The sequence below is a fragment of the Salmo trutta genome, chromosome 12 (genome assembly GCF_901001165.1).
Source record: "Salmo trutta chromosome 12, fSalTru1.1, whole genome shotgun sequence".
NCBI classification, from domain to species: domain Eukaryota; kingdom Metazoa; phylum Chordata; class Actinopteri; order Salmoniformes; family Salmonidae; genus Salmo; species Salmo trutta.
In genome coordinates, this window is record NC_042968.1 from 51,701,295 (window position 1) to 51,721,747 (window position 20,453).

The 20,453-nt window shown below is 43.0% G+C and overlaps 1 protein-coding gene across 1 annotated transcript in view; it reads left to right on the top strand.

Annotated features, from left to right (window-relative positions):
- LOC115203768 (protein SCAI-like) overlaps positions 1–18,533 on the top strand; it is a 60,298-nt gene extending 41,765 nt beyond the window's left edge. Inside the window, exons 7-18 of the mRNA XM_029768743.1 lie at positions 9,402–9,498; positions 9,794–9,892; positions 10,297–10,449; positions 10,552–10,653; positions 10,852–10,953; positions 12,676–12,754; positions 12,871–12,970; positions 13,422–13,503; positions 13,936–14,008; positions 17,703–17,876; positions 17,965–18,065; positions 18,202–18,533. Coding sequence (XP_029624603.1) covers positions 9,402–9,498; positions 9,794–9,892; positions 10,297–10,449; positions 10,552–10,653; positions 10,852–10,953; positions 12,676–12,754; positions 12,871–12,970; positions 13,422–13,503; positions 13,936–14,008; positions 17,703–17,876; positions 17,965–18,065; positions 18,202–18,351 — 1,312 coding nt within the window. The 3' untranslated portion in view covers positions 18,352–18,533. The remainder of the gene's footprint in view (positions 1–9,401; positions 9,499–9,793; positions 9,893–10,296; positions 10,450–10,551; positions 10,654–10,851; positions 10,954–12,675; positions 12,755–12,870; positions 12,971–13,421; positions 13,504–13,935; positions 14,009–17,702; positions 17,877–17,964; positions 18,066–18,201) is intronic.
- The last annotated feature ends 1,920 nt before the right edge of the window (positions 18,534–20,453 follow it).

A 20,453-nucleotide genomic window follows, 5' to 3' on the forward strand; every position in this document is an offset into this window, starting at 1 on the left:
CGTGTAGTCCACTTGTCATTCCAATCTCCTTTGCATTAGCGTAGCCTCTTCTGTAGCTTGTCAACTATGTGTCTGTCTATCCCTGTTCTCTCCCCTCTGCACAGGCCATACAAACGCTTCACACCGCGTGGCCGCTGCCACTCTAACCTGGTGGTCCCAGCGCGCACGACCCACGTGGAGTTCCAGGTCTCCGGCAGCCTCTGGAACTGCCGGTCTGCGGCCAACAAGGCTGAGTTCATCTCTGAGTTCATCTCAGCCTAGTTCATCTCAGTCCCTAGACTTCCTGGCGCTGACGGAAACATGGATTACCACAGATAACACTGCTACTCCTACTGCTCTCTCCTCGTCTGCCCACGTGTTCTCGCATACCCCTAGAGCATCGAGCCAGCGGGGTGGTGGCACTGGAATCTTCATCTCTCCCAAGTGGACATTCTCTCTTTCTCCCCTGACCCATCTGTCTATCTCCTCATTTGAATTCCATGCTGTCACAGTTACCAGCCCTTTCAAGCTTAACATCCTTATCATTTATCGCCCTCCAGGTTCCCTTGGAGAGTTCATCAATGAGCTTGACGCCTTGATAAGTTCCTTTCCTGAGGATGGCTCACCTCTCACAGTTCTGGGTGACTTTAACCTCCCCACGTCTACCTTTGACTCATTCCTCTCTGCCTCCTTCTTTCCACTCCTCTCCTCTTTTGACCTCACCCTCTCACCTTCCCCCCTACTCACAAGGCAGGCAATACGCTTGACCTCATCTTTACTAGATGCTGTTCTTCCACTAATCTCATTGCAAATCCCCTCCAAGTCTCCGACCACTACCTTGTATCCTTTTCCCTCTCGCTCTCATCCAACACTTCTCACTCTGCCCCTACTCGGATGGTATTGCGCCGTCCCAACCTTCGCTCTCTCTCTCCCGCTACTCTCTCCTCTTCCATCCTATCATCTCTTCCCTCTGCTCAACCCTTCTCCAACCAATCTCCTGATTCTGCCTCCTCAACCCTCCTCTCCTCCCTTTCTGCATCCTTTGATTTTCTCTGTCCCCTATCCTCCAGGCCGGCTCGGTCCTCCCCTCCTGCTCCGTGGCTCGACGACTCACTGCGAGCTCACAGAACAGGGCTCCGGGCAGCCGAGCGGAAATGGAGGAAAACTCGCCTCCCTGCGGACCTGGCATCCTTTCAATCCCTCCTCTCTACATTTTCCTCTTCTGTCTCTGCTGCTAAAGCCACTTTCTACCACTCTAAATTCCAAGCATCTGCCTCTAACCCTAGGAAGCTCTTTGCTACCTTCTCCTCCCTCCTGAATCCTCCTCCCCCCCTCCTCCCTCTCTGCGGATGACTTCGTCAACCATTTTGAAAAGAAGGTTGACGACATCCGATCCTCGTTTGCTAAGTCAAACGACACCGCTGGTCCTGCTCACACTGCCCTACCCTGTGCTTTGACCTCTTTCTCCCCTCTCTCTCCAGATGAAATCTCGCGTCTTGTGACGGCTGGCCGCCCAACAACCTGCCCACTTGACCCTATCCCCTCCTCTCTTCTCCAGACCATTTCCGGAGACCTTCTCCCCTACCTCACCTCACTCATCAACTCATCCTTGACCGCTGGCTACGTCCCTTCCGTCTTCAAGAGAGCGAGTGTTGCACCTCTTCTGAAAAAACCTACACTCGATCCCTCCGATGTCAACAACTACAGACCAGTATCCCTTCTTTCTTTTCTCTCCAAAACTCTTGAACGTGCCGTCCTTGGCCAGCTCTCCTGCTATCTCTCTCAGAATGACCTTCTTGATCCTAATCAGTCAGGTTTCAAGACTGGGCATTCAACTGAGACTGCTCTCATCCTTCTAGACCTATCTGCTGCCTTTGATACTGTGAACCATCAGATCCTCCTCTCCACCCTCTCCGAGCTGGGCATCTCCGGCGCGGCCCACGCTTGGATTGCGTCCTACCTGACAGGTCGCTCCTACCAGGTGGCGTGGCGAGAATCTGTCTCCGCACCACGTGCTCTCACCACTGGTGTCCCCCAGGGCTCTGTTCTAGGTCCTCTCCTATTCTCGCTATACACCAAGTCACTTGGCTCTGTCATACCCTCACATGGTCTCTCCTATCATTGCTATGCAGACGACACACAATTAATCTTCTCCTTTCCCCCTTCTGATAACCAGGTGGCGAATCGCATCTCTGCATGTCTGGCAGACATATCAGTGTGGATGACGGATCACCACCTCAAGCTGAACCTCGGCAAGACGGAGCTGCTCTTCCTCCCGGGGAAGGACTGCCCGTTCCATGATCTCGCCATCACGGTTGACAACTCCCTTGTGTCCTCCTCCCAGAGTGCTAAGAACCTTGGCATGACCCTGGACAACACCCTGTCGTTCTCCACTAACATCAAGGCGGTGACCCGATCCAGCTCGCATCCGCTACAAGACCATGGTGCTTGCCTACGGAGCTGTGAGGGGAACGGCACCTCCGTACCTTCAGGCTCTGATCAGGCCCTACACCCAAACAAGGGCACTGCGTTCATCCACCTCTGGCCTGCTCGCCTCCCTACCTCTGAGGAAGCACAGTTCCCGCTCAGCCCAGTCAAAACTGTTCGCTGCTCTGGCACCCCAATGGTGGAACAAGCTCCGTCACGACGCCAGGACAGCGGAGTCAATCACCACCTTCCGGAGAAACCTGAAACCCCACCTCTTTAAGGAATACCTGGGATAGGATAAAGTAATCCTTCTAACCCCCCCCCACCCCCACCCCTTAAAAGATTTAGATGCACTATTGTAAAGTGGTTGTTCCCCTGGATATCATAAGGTGAATGCACCAATTTGTAAGTCGCTCTGGATAAGAGCGTCTGCTAAATGACTTAAATGTAAATGTAAATGTATAAACCAGTATAAAATATTAATGTATTGTTTATTCTGTGGACTTGAGTGTCATTTGCAGTAAAGTCTAGGCAACAAATAGAACATGATAGAATGGCGCCGGAGAGGATGGCTGATGTTTTACGTGCTCCTAACCAACTGTGTTATTTTGTTCGTTTTTTTGCATTGTTTGTAACTTTTTTTTAAACGTATTTTGTACATAATGTTGCTGCTACCATCTCTTATGACCAAAAATAACTTCTGGACATCAGAACAGCTATTACTCACTACGAACTGGTAGAAGCTTTTTCCTTTAACGAGTCTGACGAGTCCGATGTGAAGGATATACTGCTTTCCCGGGAACAGGCCCAAATCCCCGTCATTTGCGTGAAGAGAAGACAACGGAGAAAAAGGGGAGGATGTTGGGCTGCCTTCTGAGAATTCATAGGCGAGTGAGTAAACCTCCACTGCCATGACGTTCTATTGGCAAACATGCAATCATTGGAAAATAAAATTGATGACTTACGAGCAAGATAAAACTACCAACGGGACATTAACTGTAATATCTTATGTTTCACTGAGTTGTCGCTGAACGATGACATGAACAACATACAGCTGGCGGGTTTTACACCATATCGGCAGGATAGAACAGCAGCCTCTGGTAAGAAAAGGGGTTGGGTCTATGTATATTTGTAAACAACAGCTGGTGCACGATATCTAAGGAAGTCTTGAGGTTTTGATCGCCTGAGGTAGACTCATGATAAGCTGTAGACCACACTATCTACCTAGAGTTTTTATCCGTTTTTTTCGTAGCTGTCTACATACCACCACAGACCGATGCTTGCACTAAGACCACACTTATTGAGCTGTATACCGTCATAAGCAAACAGGAAAACGCTCCTAGTGGCTGGGGACTTTAATGCAGGGAAACTTTAAATCCTTTTACCAAATTTCCACCAGCATGTTAACTTCTCTGGGCTAGGTGGGACGTGAGCATCCCACTCTATTCAACAGCCAGTGGTAGAGCGTGGCGTGAAATTCAAAACCTCAAAAATGCTATAATTTCAATATTTCAAACATACGACTATTTTACACCATTTGAAAGATAAGACTCTCGTTAATCTAACCACATTGTCCGATTTCAAAAAGGCTTTACAGTGAAAGCAAAACATTAGATTATGTTAGGAGAGTACATAGCCAGAAATAACCACACAGCCATTTTTCAAGCAAGCATATATGTCACAAAAACCCAAAACACAGCTAAATGCAGCACTAACCTTTGATGATCTTCATCAGATGACACTCCTAGGAAATTATGTTATACAATACATGCATGTTTTGTTCAATCAAGTTCATATTTATATTAAAAAACAGCTTTTTACATTAGCATGTGATGTTTAGAACTAGCATACCCACCGAAAACTTCCGGTGAATTTACTAAATTACTCAGCATAAACGTTCACAAAATACATAACAATTATTTTAAGAATTATAGATAGAGAACTCCTTTATGCAATCGCGGTGTCAGATTTTAAAATAGCTTTTCGGCGAAAGCACATTTTGCAATATTCTGAGTACATAGCTCGGCCATCAAGGCTAGCTATTCAGACACCCGCCAATGTCGGGGCTCACTAAACTCAGAATTACTATTAGAAAAATTGGATTACCTTCGTCAGAATGCACTCCCAGGACTGCTGCTTCCACAACAAATGTTGTTTTTGTTCCAAATAATCCATAGTTATGTGCAAATATCTCAGTTTTGTTTGTGCGTTCAGGTCACTATCCAAAGGGTAACGCGCGAGCGCATATTGACACAAAAAAATTCAAAATGTTCCATTACCGTACTTAGAAGCATGTCAAACGCTGTTTAAAATCAATTTTTATGCTATTTTTCTCGTAAAATAGCAATAATATTCCAACCGGACAATGTTGTATTCATTCAAAGAGGGAAAGAAAAAATGGCGAGGTCTCGTGAATGCGCATTTCCATTCCCTTTGTCCTCAGGCAGACTACTGACAAACTGAGTTACTATACTTTGCCCAGAGACAGGTGACGCCCCAATCCACTTTCTGGCGGCTTTAGAGAGCCAATGGAATCCTTAGAAAGTGCAATATACCCCACGGATACTGTAGTTTCGATAAACAAGCAAAATCAGAACTACAAAATCGCAGACAGGGCACTTCCTGCTTGGAATCTTCTCAGGTTTTTGCCTGCCATATGAGTTCTGTTATACTCACAGACACCATTCAAACAGTTTTAGAAACTTTAGAGTGTTTTCTATCCAAATCTACTAATACTATGCATATTCTCGTTTCTGGGCAAGAGTAGTAACCAGTTTAAATCGGGTACGTTTTTTATCTGGCCGTGAAAATACTGCCCCCTAGCCCAGAAAGTTTAAATGTGCAACCAGAGGGAAAAAAACTCTAGACCACCTTTACTCCACACACAGAGACGGACAAAGCTCTCCCTTGCCCTCCATTTGGCAAATCTGACCATAATTATATCCTCCTGATTCCTCATTACAAGCAAAAATTAAAGGAGGAAGCACCAGTGACTCAGTCAATAAAAAAGCGGTCAGATGAAGCAGATGCTAAGCTACAGGACTGTTTTGCTAGCACAGACTGGAATATGTTCTGGGATTCTTCCGATGGCATTAAGGAGTACACCACGTCAGTCACTGGCTTCATCTATAGCCCACAGTGACTGTACGTACATCCCCAACCAGAAGCAATGGATTACAGGCAACATCCGCACTGAGCTAAAGGGTAGAGCTGCCGCTTTCAAGGAGCGGGACTCCAACCCGGAAGCTTATAATAAATCCCACTATGCCCTCCGACGAACCATCAAACAGGCAAAGCATCAATACAGGGCTAAGATCGAATCCTACTACACTGGCTCCGACGCTTGTTGGATGTGGCAGGGCTTGCAAACTATTTCAGATTACAAAGGGAAGCACAGCAGAGAGCTGCCCAGTGACACGAGCCTACCAGATGAGCTAAATTACTTCTATGCTCGCTTCGAGGCAAATAACACTGAAACATGCATGAGAGCATCAGCTGTTCCGGACGACTGTGTGATCACGCTATCCGCAGCTGATGTGAGTAAGACCTTTAATAGGTCAACATTCACAAGGCCGCAGGGCCAGACGGATTACCGGGACGTGCACTCCGAGCATGTGCTGACCTAGCAAGAATCTTCACTGACATTTTCCTCCTCTCCCTGTCTGAGTCTAATAGTCCTAACGGCCCAGTACATCACTGGGGCCAAGCTTCCTGCCATCCAGGACCTATTTACCAGGCGGTGTCAGAGGAACGCCCTAAACATGGTCAGACTCCAGCCACGCTAGTCATAGACTGTTCTCTCTGCTACCGCATGGCAAGCGGTACCGGAGCGCCAAGTCTAGGTCCATCAGGCTTCTAAACAGCTTCTACCCTCAAGCCATAAGACTCCTGAACATCTAATCAGATGACTAACCAGAATATTTGCATTTCCCCCACCCCCTTTACACTGCTGCTACACTCTTATTATCTATGCATAGTCACTTTAGTAACTCTACCTACATATTACCTCAATTACCTTGACTAACTGGTGCCCCCACATTGACTCTGTACCGGTACCCCCGTAATATAGCCTAGCCTCGCTATTGTTATTTTACTGATGCTCTTTAATTATTTGTTACTTTTATTTCATATTGTTATTATTATTTATTTTTAAATTGCATTGTTGGTTAGGGCTTGTAAGTAAGCATTTCACTGTAAGATCTACACCTGTTGTATTCGGCGCATGTGACAAATAAAATTTGGTTTGATTTGAAATAACATTGGATTGTTTTCCTTAAAATGTTTAGCTATGAGTTAGGTTCACATTAACCACTTTTTATTTGACAAACAGAGACTGATCATGTAGATCATATTCTTTGTTGTTTAATTAGTACACAGTTAACCTGCATTTCAAGAAGGGATTCAGCCTAAAAGTCACTAGAAATCTGAATTTTAAAGCTGATTTAAAATAAAAATCCCCTTAGCAGGGATGTTTTGTGTGTTTCAGTGCAAAGAAAATGTGTCACCTTTTTGGGCCCTCACCAGTTTGCATCCCTGCTTTATACACTGCACTCTTTGAGAGAGGTAGTTAGCAAACCAGGCCAAAGACCCCTCAGAGACACCAATACTCCTTAGCCGGCCAACAAGAATGGAATGGTCTACTGTATCAAAAAGCTTTGGCCAAGTCAATAAAAATAGCAGCACAACATTGCTTAGAATCAAGGGCAATGGTGACATCATTGAGGACCTTTAAGGTTGCAGTGACACATCCATAACCTGAGCGGAAACCAGATTGCATACCAGAGACAATACTATAGACATCAAGTAAGCCAGTCAGTTGATTATTGACAAGTTCTTTCCAACACTTTTGATAAACAGGGCAAAATAGAAATAGGCATATAACAGTTAGGATCAGCTTGATCTCCCCCTTTTAAATAATGGATGAACTGTGGCTGCCTTCCAAGCAATGGGAGGCTGTCTCTCCCCAGAGAGGAGAGACGAGTTAAAAAGGTCAGAGATAACCTTGGCGATGATAGGGGCAGCAACCTTTAAAGAATAAAGGGTCTAAACCATCTGACCCAGATGTCGTTTTGGAGTCAAGTTTAAGAAGCTCCTTTAGCACCTTGGACTCAGTGACCTCCTGCAGGGAGAACCTATGTAGCGGGGCAGGGGAAAAAGAGGGAGGAGCATCAGGGCTAGTCAGTAAACAAGAACGTTCATAGTCAACAAAGCATGCAGGTGTCATGAGGCAAATAGCAAAATGCACAAGAAATGCAATATAATGACTTGGGGCTAGCCATTGTAAGTTCAGAATCACTCACCCCACCTGTGCGTGTGTGCTGGAGGAGAGCGAGAGGAGAGGGGGGAGTGTGGTGGGAGTACATGTACCAGACGGGGAGACAAGCCAGGGCAGACAACGAACAGATTGCCAGGTGGAATCCAAGCTGCAGTGCAGCAGGCAATGGGAGTTGGTGTCACACCCACTTGGGAGAAGCTTTTATTTCTGGAGGCAGATTTCTTGTAGAAAATGCCAGTGGATGGTCTCTGAACAGCGGGAGGAGGCTTCAAGGCCTCCGGATTTGGGTTGGGTAGCCTGCCATTTGTTGGGCTCAAAGGCACCTCTCACTTCACACCTCAGTGCTAATTGAAGTTGTATTTGGTCTGTCTGGTCTGTCTTAGTTCCAGGTTGGATGGTGTAATTGATAGTATTAATCCTTCCAGGTAATTTTGTCCAAAATTAGGTTGTATGTTTGGAGTTTTGATCTGGAGTGAAGGTTATGCTGTGGAGGGTAGCATCCTGTATATGTCCCTTCCAAAAAAATTCAAGTTTATCTAACTCCAAATATATATTTTTGTAAAAAACATGTTGGAAATGTGAGAGCTTACATGCAGCTGTATCTCTCTCTCTCTCTTCCCTGAACTCGATCTCTGTAGCACTCCACCAATCAGGCCTTTATGGTAGAGTGGCCAGGTGGAAGCCACTCCTCAGTAAAAGGCATGTGACAGCCCACTTAGAGTTTGCCAAAGGGCCCTTAAAGGACTCTGACCATGAGAAACAAGATTCTCTGGTCTGTTGAAACTAAGATTGAACACTTTGCCACTGAATGCCAAGCGTCACGTCTGGAGGAAACCTGGCACCATCCCCACGGTGAAGCATGGTGGCAGCATCATGCTGTGGGGATGTTTTTCAGCTGAAGGGATTGGGAGACTAGCCAGGATCGAGGCAAAGATGAACTGTGCAAAGTATAGAGATCCTTGATGAAAGCCTGCTCCAGAGCGCTCAGGATCTCCAACTGTGGCGAAGTTTCACCTTCAACAGGACATCAACCCTAAGCACACAGCCAAGTCAACGCAGGAGTGGCTTCGGGACAAGTCTCTGAATGGCCTTGAGTGGCCAAGCCAAAGACCGGACTTGAACCCGATCGAACATCTCTGGAGAGACCTGAAAATACCTGTGCAGCAACGCTTTCCATTCAACATGACAGAGCTTGAGAGGATAGGATCTGCCGAGAAGAATTGGACACACTCTCCAAATACAGGTGTGCTAAGTTTGTAGCGTCATACCCAAGAAGACTCAAGGCTGTAATCGCTGCCAAAGGTGCTTCAACAAAGTACTGAGTAAAGGGTCTGAATACTTATGTAAGTGTGAGATGTCCTTTAAAAAAAATATTAGCGAGAATTTCTAAAAACCTGTTTTTACTTTGTCATTATGGGATATTGTGTGTGTGTGTGTGTAGATTGATGAGGGGGGAAATTATATATTTTTAAGAATAAGGCTGTAACAAAATGTGTAAAAAGTGAAGGGATTTGAATACTTTCCAAATGCACTGTAAGTGTAGAATACCTGCAGTGACAAAATTGTTGATGACAGCGTGAATGTTCCAAAATGTAGATAAATTTAGTCCTGGTGCAAAACATTTTACTTGTGTGTTTTTGTGCTTACCTGGGATGACTCACTGTATTTTGCTTAGATTGTAACACAACTCTCCTTCTATTGTCTCCGCCCCTCATGTTAGGCCTGAGTTGGTAGTGAAGAAACTTCGGTATTATGCCCGCTACATTGTAGTTTGTTTACTTCTGAACAAGATGGACCTAGTGAAAGTGCTGGTCAAGGTAAGAAACCTGAGAAAAACAAACAAGAACCAGAGGAAGTTCTGAATCCCTTCAATCTTATTTGTATTTATTTAGGCCTTTTTTTTGTATTTTATTATATTGGGGTTTTGTATGAAGTGGGGTGCAGAAAACACAGGAACAAAGAACTCAAGTTTCAGCCTGAAATGTTTATTCTAGTAAACCTCTGACTGTAATTGAAATATATTTCCTTTAAGATCCTACAAGCAGCAATAGTTTTTAAACTGTACAGGCATTAGTGTGTTTGTGTACATAATATCTGTCTCCCTTCCTGTAGGAGCTGTCAGAGGAAATTGAGGACTATACGCAGCGATTCAACACAGAAGATCAGTTAGAATGGAATCTGGTCTTACAGGAAGTGGCAGCTTTTGTGGAGGTCAGATCCCAAAGAATAACCGACTGAATCACCTGATGCCTTTTACCTTCTGTTTCTACTGCCTATTGCCTACTATGAAAGGGGAAATGTCATCATAACTTATGAATGAAGGATATAGCAGCACTTAAAGGAGGCCTCCACAGGTCAGCAAACATTTGAAAAGAAGGATGTTGCCCAACGACCATTACTAAAGTACATACACCAGTGACTAACCTATTCAACATGAAGTACTGTATTTCATTCTGGATTTTGGGGGGAAATTATGATTGTACATTTCTGTAAATCTTTAATTTGAGTGAAAGATTGTGTACCACACACGTGCTACTGGAATGGTGTGCACAATGGAGTACAAGGGAAGCTGCGCATGATACAATTGTAAAGTGTGTGTTTGTTTCTGTGAGCAGGCAGACCCAGTTGTGGTGCTGAACAATGAAAATACTGTGGTCGTCATATCCAATCGGCTACAGGAGAGGGGCATGCCTCTGTTGGAACAGGGCATGGTGGTTGGTCAGCTCACCCTGGCAGATGCACTAATCATTGGCAACTGCAACAACCAGGTGTTTGAACGCATACATTCTAGTCTAAAGCCCAGCCCTAAAACAACCCCTAGACCAGTCTGTAGACCCACATTCTAAACTATATTATTTTGTGTTTGTTAGGTGAAGTTCAGTGAGCTAACCATCGATATGTTCCGCATTCTCCAAACTTTGGAGCGGGAACCAGTCAACCTGGCAACAACGACATCTAAACATGGAACATTGGTGAGGGGGAATACTGAAAATGCTTATTACATGAATGTCTTTTGAACAACGACACATCCAGAATATTGCAAATGTAAAAGTCTCATGCGATTTCGGGCGAAAGGCAGTGCTGGCAACCCTGCATGAAACCTGTCCTTTAAACAGCTGCTTACTCACGTTCTTCCTTCACAGGCCCTTACCCCATGTCTTCCTTCACAGGAACCCAGCGAGAAGCCAGCCAAGAGGGAGAACCCTCACAAGTACCTGCTGTACAAGCCAACGTTCAGCCAGCTCTACACCTTTTTGTCTGCCTCCTTTAAGGTTAGTCTCCATCTGACTCCCCCCGTCCAATCTGCTCTGCCTTCATGTTCCTATTGTCGGCTTAGCCATGCTTGGCTGAGCTGAAGAAAGTTATTGCTACTTTTAATATATTTTTCATCACCCTCACCTGTATCTGCCTTTTTTAAGCTCCGGTGGTTTTTGGAAATTGCCAGTAGCTTTTATGTAGTCCATTTAGTGGTACTGTCCTCTGCAAAAAATGATCAGTCTAGCTTACCTCTGAGATAATTTTACATCAAATCAAGTCTTACCCAATGGAAATGTAACCGCTGAACAGAAGAAACAACATATCCTGTTTTAGAGTACATCCTAATGGAATCCTATCAGAATTGAACAAAATGTAAATTGAAGGAAAGGTTCTATCAATTCCCTGGGTCATTTCATGTTTTCATGTGTATCTGAGTTATTGGTGTTCAAGCAGGCAGAAATCCATCCGGTATGACGTAGCATTGTGATAAATTTGCTCTCACTACACTGGAAATTAATAGGGATATGAATTTTAGATCACTAAAATGTCTATCATACATGTCAGATTTCAATACTGACCGATGTCATAACTCGGGAAGATGTATTCTCTAAAATATGAGCAATGGCTCATTCGAGTGATATTCCTACCTCGAGAAATGTGTAATTTAACAGAGGGTCTAGCACTTTTTTCCTATTTGTTTACCTCTTTAGTCCAGGGTGCATTGCATGGTGTCGTTGCCAGAGATATTATAGAAAGGAGATAGGAATCCAATGAATGAAGGAAGTTAAACGCCCCACTCAGCAGACTGTTGACCAATCGCGTTCACTTTGTCACGCGGTTATTAAGCTAATCGCCATGCATTCCCTTCTCAAAGTCAAGTGCTTATTGTTGGTACTTTTAATCGAGGAACGTGCCTATTTTCCTTAAAGTACGTAATGTCACGATTTCAAAGCTATACTGTATTACAGATAGCAACTTAATTATCTCACATCTCTGAAAAGATTTGTAATGTTGTACTTGTTGTTGACGAAATGTGTGCTAATATTGGGTTTTGAGCGCCTTGAAGAAGAGTGGTACTTGTCCCAGAATCGCCCAGAATGCACCGCACAGCCCATTGACGTAGCAATGGCAACGTTTCCCATCTCCTCAAAAGTATATCTGCCATTGCTAATGTCATTCTCCACTCTGTGAGGCACATTGATCTGCAGGTTGAACATGGTGAGATTGTAGACTCTTAAATTGATAGCTCTAAAATCACCTAAACAAACTGCACTAACTAGCTACATTACATACTAATATTGTCTTTGGTATTGTAATGAAACAGCAGGGAGCAGGTCTCGAACCCTCGACCTTCAAGCCCGAAGTCCGGCGCGCTATCGACTGTGCCGCAAAAGCATGCTCGAGCGGCAGAGTCGATTTCCGCGCTTATAAACCCAGGGTCGTTACACTATTATTATGTGTAGCTACGTTTGCTAGCTAGCTAGCCAGCCCATAGAGTGCATTGCATTGTGGATTTTTTAGTCAACAGATTTCCACAACTATTTTCCATGTTGCAAACCAACCTTATTATAAAGCCAAAATGAAAAAAGAATTCTCCTAAAATATTGTTCTCACATATTAGTGTTTATTTAACACTGTAAATAGATTTTTTTCTTTAAATGTATATTTTGAGTACATTAATGTAGGTTTGACCAAGCTCAAAACATTTAGGATGGTATTGGCTGTTTTTTTTGTAGGAGTTGCCAGTGAACAGTGTGCTGCTCGTCTATCTTTCAGCTACTGGAGTCTTCCCTACTGGATGCTTGGATTATGAGGGTACACCAGCATTTTGTAAACACACACACACTCAATGGTCAGCTTCTTGAAGCAGGAGCTGAAATTAATCTGATAATTTCTTCCCAAAAATGTATTTAACTTTGTCTTTCTATCAGGACCATATGACTTTGGAGGAGTCCTCACCAACACGAACCGTGATGTGGTAAACGGGGAGACGGTGCAGAAAAGGAACCAAGCCCAAAAAGAGATGCACTGGTAAAGATCAGGCGCTGACTGTCCTCAATGTTTTCTAACGTTTGGCAGACATGAGATGCATGTACAGTATTGGCCTTTAAAAAGGTACATTGAACTTTTCGCACAGCCCATGTTATTTATAAACACACTCTACGATATTTACCAGAAATTGTTGTTCCCCTTGCTCTGCAAGGGCCGCGGCTTTTGTGGCGCAATGGGTAACGATGCTTCGAGGGTGGCTGTTGTCTATGTGTGCAGAGGGTCCCTTGTTCGAGCCCAGGTAGGGGCGAGGAGAGGGACGGAAGCTATACTGTTACATTTGTACTATTTAAAAAAAAAAATGTATTTCACCTATATTTAACCAGGTAGGCAAGTTGAGAACAAGTTCTCATTTACAATTGCGACCTGGCCAAGATAAAGCATGTGTGTGTGTGTGTACATGCAATGACTGTTGACTCCTGTATGCCTTAGCCTTTTACCCTGGAGACTTGTTCCCTTTCACCCGGAAGCCTCTCTTTGTCATTGTAGACTCCTCCAACAGCACAGCCTATAAGGTTGGTGAGAATTACATTCATCACAATTGAAAACAAATGTGTTAAGATGATGGTAAATGGTAATTTTGGGGCGCTTTTCAGACATTGCCAAAACACTCAACAAATTGTTTTCATTAAGATTTTCATCAGCATACTTAAATTGGTTGATGGTAGTTCACTGGATTTTCATCTTTTTATTATTAGTTGTTGTATAAAAACAAAATAATCAAGGTGCCAAAACACAACGCTGGGGGAGCACCAGTATTCAAGATATGGAGTAAAGATGGAGAACAAGGCATGTAGAGCTTACTTAGGGGATCACCTTTTGTTAACAACTTGTTTGACTCATTTTACGATGCATTTATGGAAAAGTGGGCTATTCCTTTTGGGAATTCACTCTGGTGTGATCCTTACTAATGCTGATATTTAATGCTTTTTTGTATCTCCATGTAGAATTTCACCAATCTCTTTGGTCAGCCGCTGGTGTGTCTTCTATCTCCCACAGTCTATCCAAAGAGCATGCAAGGTTTGTTTGTCACTATTATTTTAGCTTTGTACTCAAATCAAATAAGTTTATTGGTCGAATACACAAATTTGCAGATGTTGTCTCACATGCAGCAAAATGCTTGTGTTTCTAGCTCCAGCAGTGCAGCAATACCTATCAATAAATAAAGACACAATATACACATAATCCAGAAAAATAAAGTAACTAAGAAATATCAGAACGAGCAATGTCAGACACTGGAATATAAATATACAATGTCTTCAGAAACTATTCACATCCCTTGACTTTTCCATATTTTTGGGGGGGTCACTGACCTACACAGAATACCGCATAATATCAAAGTGGAATTATATTGTTCAAATGTTTTACTTATTAATTAAAAATGATACAACAACAGACCTGGGAGGTTTTTCAATGGTAAATAACTGCTTTTTTTTTGTAAAGCAGACATCGAATATCCCTTCGAGCCTAGTAAAGTTATTAATTACACTTTGGATGGTGTATCAGTACGCCCAGTCACTACAAAGATATAAGCAACCTTCCTAACTCCTTTGCCGGAGAGGAAGGAAACCACTCAGCGATTTCAGCATGAGGCCAGTGGTGACTCTAAAACAGTTACAGAGTTGAATGGCAGTGATAGGAAAAAACTGAGGATGGATCAACAACATTGTAGTTACTCCATAATATTAACCTAATTGACAGAGTGAAAAGGAAGCCTGTACAGAATACAAATATTCAAAAACATGCATCCTGTTTGCTACAAGGCACTAAAGTAATACTGCAAAAAAATGTGTCAAAGCAATTTACTTTTTGTCCTGAATACAAAGTGTTATGTTTGGGGAAAATCCAATACAACACATTACTGAGTACCACTCTCCACAATTTCAAGATTAGTAGCAGCTGCATCATGTTATGGGTGTGCTTATAATCATTAACTTGTTATGGATAGGGGGCAGTATTTTCACGTCCGGATAAAAAACGTACCCGATTTAATCTGATTATTACTCCTGCCCAGAAACTAGAATATGCATATAATTATTAGCTTTGGATAGAAAACACTCCAAAGTTTCTAAAACTGTTTGAATGGTGTCTGTGAGTATAAACAGAACTCATTTGGCAGGCCAAAACCTGAGAAGATTCCAAACAGGAAGCGCCCTCTCTGACTATTTCTTGGCCTTCTTGATCATCTCTATCCAAAACAGGGGATCTCTGCTGTAACGTGACATTTTCTAACGCTCCCATAGGCTCTCAGAAGGCGCCAGAACGTTGAATGATGACTTTGCAGGCCATGGCTGAAAAACAGTAGCGCATTTGGTAAGTGGTCAATCTGAGAACAATGAGACTGGCGCACGCGTGCACAAGACGACTCCATGTTTTTATTTTCAGTCTTTGAACGAAAACAGGGTTTCCTGGTCGGAATATTATCGCTTTTTTACGAGAAAAATCGCATAAAAATGTATTTTAAACAGCGTTTGACATGCTTCGAAGTACGGTAATGGAATATTTTGAAATTTTTTGTCAAGAAACGCGCCGGGCGCGTCACCCTTCTTTACCCTTCGGATAGTGTCTTGAATGCACAACAAAACGTCGCTATTTGGATATAACTATGGATTATTTGGAACCAAACCAACATTTGTTATTGAAGTAGAAGTCCTGGGAGTGCATTCTGACGAAGAACAGCAAAGGTAATCCAATTTTTCTTATAGTAAATCGGAGTTTGGTGAGTACCAAACTTGGTGGGTGTCAAAATAGCTAGCCATGATGGCCGGGCTATCTACTCAGAATATTGCAAAATGTGCTTTCACCGAAAAGCTATTTTAAAATCGGACATCGCGATTGCATAAAGGAGTTCTGTATCTATAATTCTTAAAATAATTGTTATGTTTTTTGTGAACGTTTATCGTGAGTAATTTAGTAAATTCACCGGAAGTGTCCGGTGGGAATGCTAGTTCTGAACGTCACATGCTAATGTAAAAAGCTGGTTTTTGATATAAATATGAACTTGATTGAACAAAACATGCATGTATTGTATAACATAATGTCCTAGGAGTGTCATCTGATGAAGATCATCAAAGGTTAGTGCTGCATTTAGCTGTGGTTTTGTTTTTTGTGACATTATATGCTAGCTTGAAAAATGGGTGTCTGATTATTTCTGGCTGGGTACTCTGCTGACATAATCTAATGTTTTGCTTTCGCTGTAAAGCCTTTTTGAAATCGGACAGTGTGGTTAGATAAAGGAGAGTCTTGTCTTTAAAATGGTGTAAAATAGTCATATGTTTGAAAAATTGAAGTTTTTGGATTTTCGAGGAATTTGTATTTCGCGCCACGCCCATCATTGGATATTGGAGCAGGTGTTCCGCTAGCGGAACGTCTAGATGTAAGAGTTAAGGACTGAGTAGTTTTTCCGGATAAAAAATACACAGAATGGAGCAAATCACAGGCAAAATGCTAAAGGGTAATCTGGTTCAGTCTGCTTTCCACCAGATACTGGGAGAGGAATTCACCTTTCAGGTGGACAATAACCTAGAACACAAGGGCAAACCTACACTGGAGTTGCCTACCAAGAATACCGTGAATGTTCCTGAGTGGTGGAGTTTTGAATTAAATCTGCTTGAAAATCTATGCAAGACTTGAAAATGGTTGTCTGGCAATGATCGACTTCATATTCGATTCCAGGCTGTATCACAACCGGCCGTGATTGGGAGTCCCATAGAGCGGCGCACAATTGGCCCAGCGTCGTTAGGATTTGGCCGGGGTAGGCTGTCATTGTAAATGAGAATTGGTTCTTTACTGACTTGCCTAGTTAAATAAAGGTTAAATAAAAATAAATAAATATTTGACAGAGCTTGAATATTGTACAATCCAGGTGTCCAAAGCACCTAGATTTACCCAGAAAGACTCACAGCTGTAATCGCTGCCAAAGGTGATTCTAATATGTATTGGCTCAGGGGTGTGAATACTTCTGAGATATTTTTGTATTTCATTTCCAATAAATTGGCAAAAATGTCTGAAAACATGTTTTCACTTTGTCATTATGGGGTATTGTGTGTGTGTGTGTAGATGGGTGAGAACATTTTTTATATTTAATCAATTTTGAATTCTGGCTGTAACACAACAAAATGTGGAATAAGTCAAGTGGTATGAATACTTTCTGAAGGCACTGTATATACATACTGTATAATGGTGTGTAAAGACAGTTTGGACAGTATATGAATAGAAAAGGTGTGTACAGCAGTAGTTGTATAAGATGAGCCATGACTAGAATATATTCTATACACATAAAGTTGGTAAAATAATAAGTAAACATTTATTAAAGTGACCAATGTTCAATGACTATGTACATAGGTGCATGGTAGAATGCCGGGTGGTAGCCGGCTAGAACAGTGACAAGAACTCCTCTTAATTAGCATGATACAGGCAACAGTCAGTTACTTTCATTGTTGAAGTCTGCAATTAAAGTGTGTAAACTATCCTAGAAAATGGCTCTCAGAGCTCGTCAGTTGATTCTCCTATGTGTTGGCCTATTAAAACCAGCCATTGTCCTCGTTTAGGCCTACTTATTTAAAAAATATATGAATACATTTTATTGATTGGTTTAGAAATGTGTCGTCAGAATAAGCCATGTGAGATGAGACATTGTTTTTGTAGGTGTTCTGAGAAAGACTGTTGTATAAATGCCTCATCTCTGTCACCCTCCGTCTCCTTCTTCTCGCAGACCAGTCCCAGCGTGGCAGCCTCTTCACACTCTTCCTGTACTGCCCCCTTCTGGCTTTCCTGTCCGTGTGTGGCCTGAGCAGCCTTAACCAAGGATTGTGGGAGAAGGCTGAGGAGTTTCTATGCAAGGTGTTCCGTGACATTGGCCAGATGATTACACGCTCACGAGCTATAGGTACTTATTCTTTTGTTAATTCTGTGATACGTTTTGTCATTTTAAGTGCAAATATCACAACCATAACGGTGGAATTTCTCCTTCACAGACCAAGCATTTCTACAGTTCTACGGTGACGAGTTCCTTCGATTGGTACTCATCCGCTTTGTGTTCTGCTCGGCTACACTGAGAATGCACAAGCTCTTCCAGGTAAATCGTTTTTACTGTGCCCTTGGTACTTAGTTACATCTCCCATAGTTATTCACATCTCCCATAGTTATTCACAGAAGTTATGATCATTTGGGGGTAAATGTAATATCCGTCTCTCTTTGTCTGCCTTTTGCAGGACTCCAGGAGCTTCCCGGAATCGGTCCCTCAGCTACCTAAACAGGACACGGTGGAGAGCAGCTTCCTGCGGAAGCTCGTTCTGGAGCTGGCTGCCATGTTGGATGTGCAGCACCTCTTTTGGGACGGAGCGCTGGACGTGAACTACTGACTTTTAGCTGACCAGCTAGTCACCACAACTTTACAAACACAGACCAACTATAGACACACAGACCACCACTATACACACTCGCACAGGGGAGAGTCCTCATCATCTTTCAGAGGTAATCAAGTTACTTGTTGAACACACTGCAATAGTGTCTGTTTCTTTGGAACCCAAGACCCCCTATTTCCCCCACCTAATGTACAGTGAGGGAAAAAAGTATTTGATCCCTTGCTGATTTTGTACATTTGCCCACTGACAAAGAAATGATCAGTCTATAATTTCAATGGTAGGTTTATTTGAACAGTGAGAGACAGAATAACAACAACAAAAATCCAGAAAAACGCATGTCAAAAATGTTGTAAATTGATTTGCATTTTAATGAGGGAAATAAGTATTTGACCCCCTCTCAATCAAAAAGATTTCTGGCTCCCAGGTGTCTTTTATACAGGTAACGAGCTGAGATTAGGAGCACACTCTTAAAGGGAGTGCTCCTAATCTCAGTTTGTTACCTGTATAAAAGATACCTGTCCACAGAAGCAATCAATCAATCAGATTCCAAACTCTCCACCATGGCCAAGACCAAAGAGCTCTCCAAGGATGTCAGGGACAAGATTGTAGACCTACACAAGGCTGGAATGGGCTACAAGACCATCACCAAGCAGCTTGGTGAGAAGGTGACAACAGTTGGTGCAATTATTTGCAAATGGAAGAAACACAAAAGAACTGTCAATCTCCCTCGGCCTGGGTCTCCATGCAAGATCTCACCTCGTGGAGTTGCAATGATCATGAGAACGGTGAGGAATCAGCCCAGAACTACACGGGAGGATCTTGTCAATGATCTCAAGGCAGCTGGGACCATAGTCACCAAGAAAACAATTGGTAACACACTACGCCGTGAAGGATTGAAATCCTGCAGCGCCCGCAAGGTTCCCCTGCTCAAGAAAGCACATATACGTGCCCGTCTGAAGTTTGCCAATGAACATCTGAATGATTCAGAGGACAACTGGGTGAAGGTGTTGTGGTCAGATAAGACCAAAATGGAGCTCTTTGGCATCAACTCAACTCGCCGTGTTTGGAGGAGGAGGAATGCTGCCTATGACCCCAAGAACACCATCCCCACCGTCAAACATGGAGGTGGAAACATTATGCTTTGGGGGTGTTTTTCTGCTAAGGGAACAGGACAACTTCACCGCATCAAAGGGATGATGGACGGGGCCATGTACGGTCAAATGGGTCGTTGATGGGTATTCCAGCATGACAATGACCCAAAACACACAGCCAAGGCAACAAAGGAGTGGCTCAAGAATAAGCACATTAAGGTCCTGGAGTGGCCTAGCCAGTCTCCAGACCTTAACCCCATAGAAAATCTGTGGAGGGAGCTGAAGGTTCGAGCTGCCAAACGTCAGCCTCGAAACCTTAATGACTTGGAGAAGATCTGCAAAGAGGAGTGGGACAAAATCCCTCCTGAGATGTGTGCAAACATGGTGGCCAACTACAAGAAACGTCTGACCTCTGTGATTGCCAACAAGGGTTTTGCCACCAAGTACTAAGTCATGTTTTGCAGAGGGGTCAAATACTTATTTCCCTCATTAAAATGCAAATTAATTTATAACATTTTTACATGTGTTTTTCTGGATTTTTTGGTTGTTATTCTGTCTCTCACTGTTCAAATAAACCAATCATTAAAATTATAGACTGATCATTTCTTTGTCAGTGGGCAAACGTACAAAATCAGCAGGGGATCAAATACTTTTTTCCCTCACTGTAAAACAATTTTTTTAGCATATCAGCTATATTTCTTTTGAATATTCATACAGCTACTTGTGGAAGTCAACAGTGCACCACCATGCACAATAAAAACATTAACAAGTCACCCATCTACTTAAATACACATGAGATGAGCATGTACGTCCGTGTTACTCATAAAAACAAACTAAACTCAAATGAACACATGGTGTAGCTATTTTAGTCTGAGGGCAGCAGGAGGACACATGAAGATATCAAGGGATTTTAAACTTAAAAAGACGGAAAATAAATGAACATAGTTTTACGACAGCACTGTCTGCAATTGGTTCACTGCAAATTGACTTCAATGCAAGCTGTAGGGA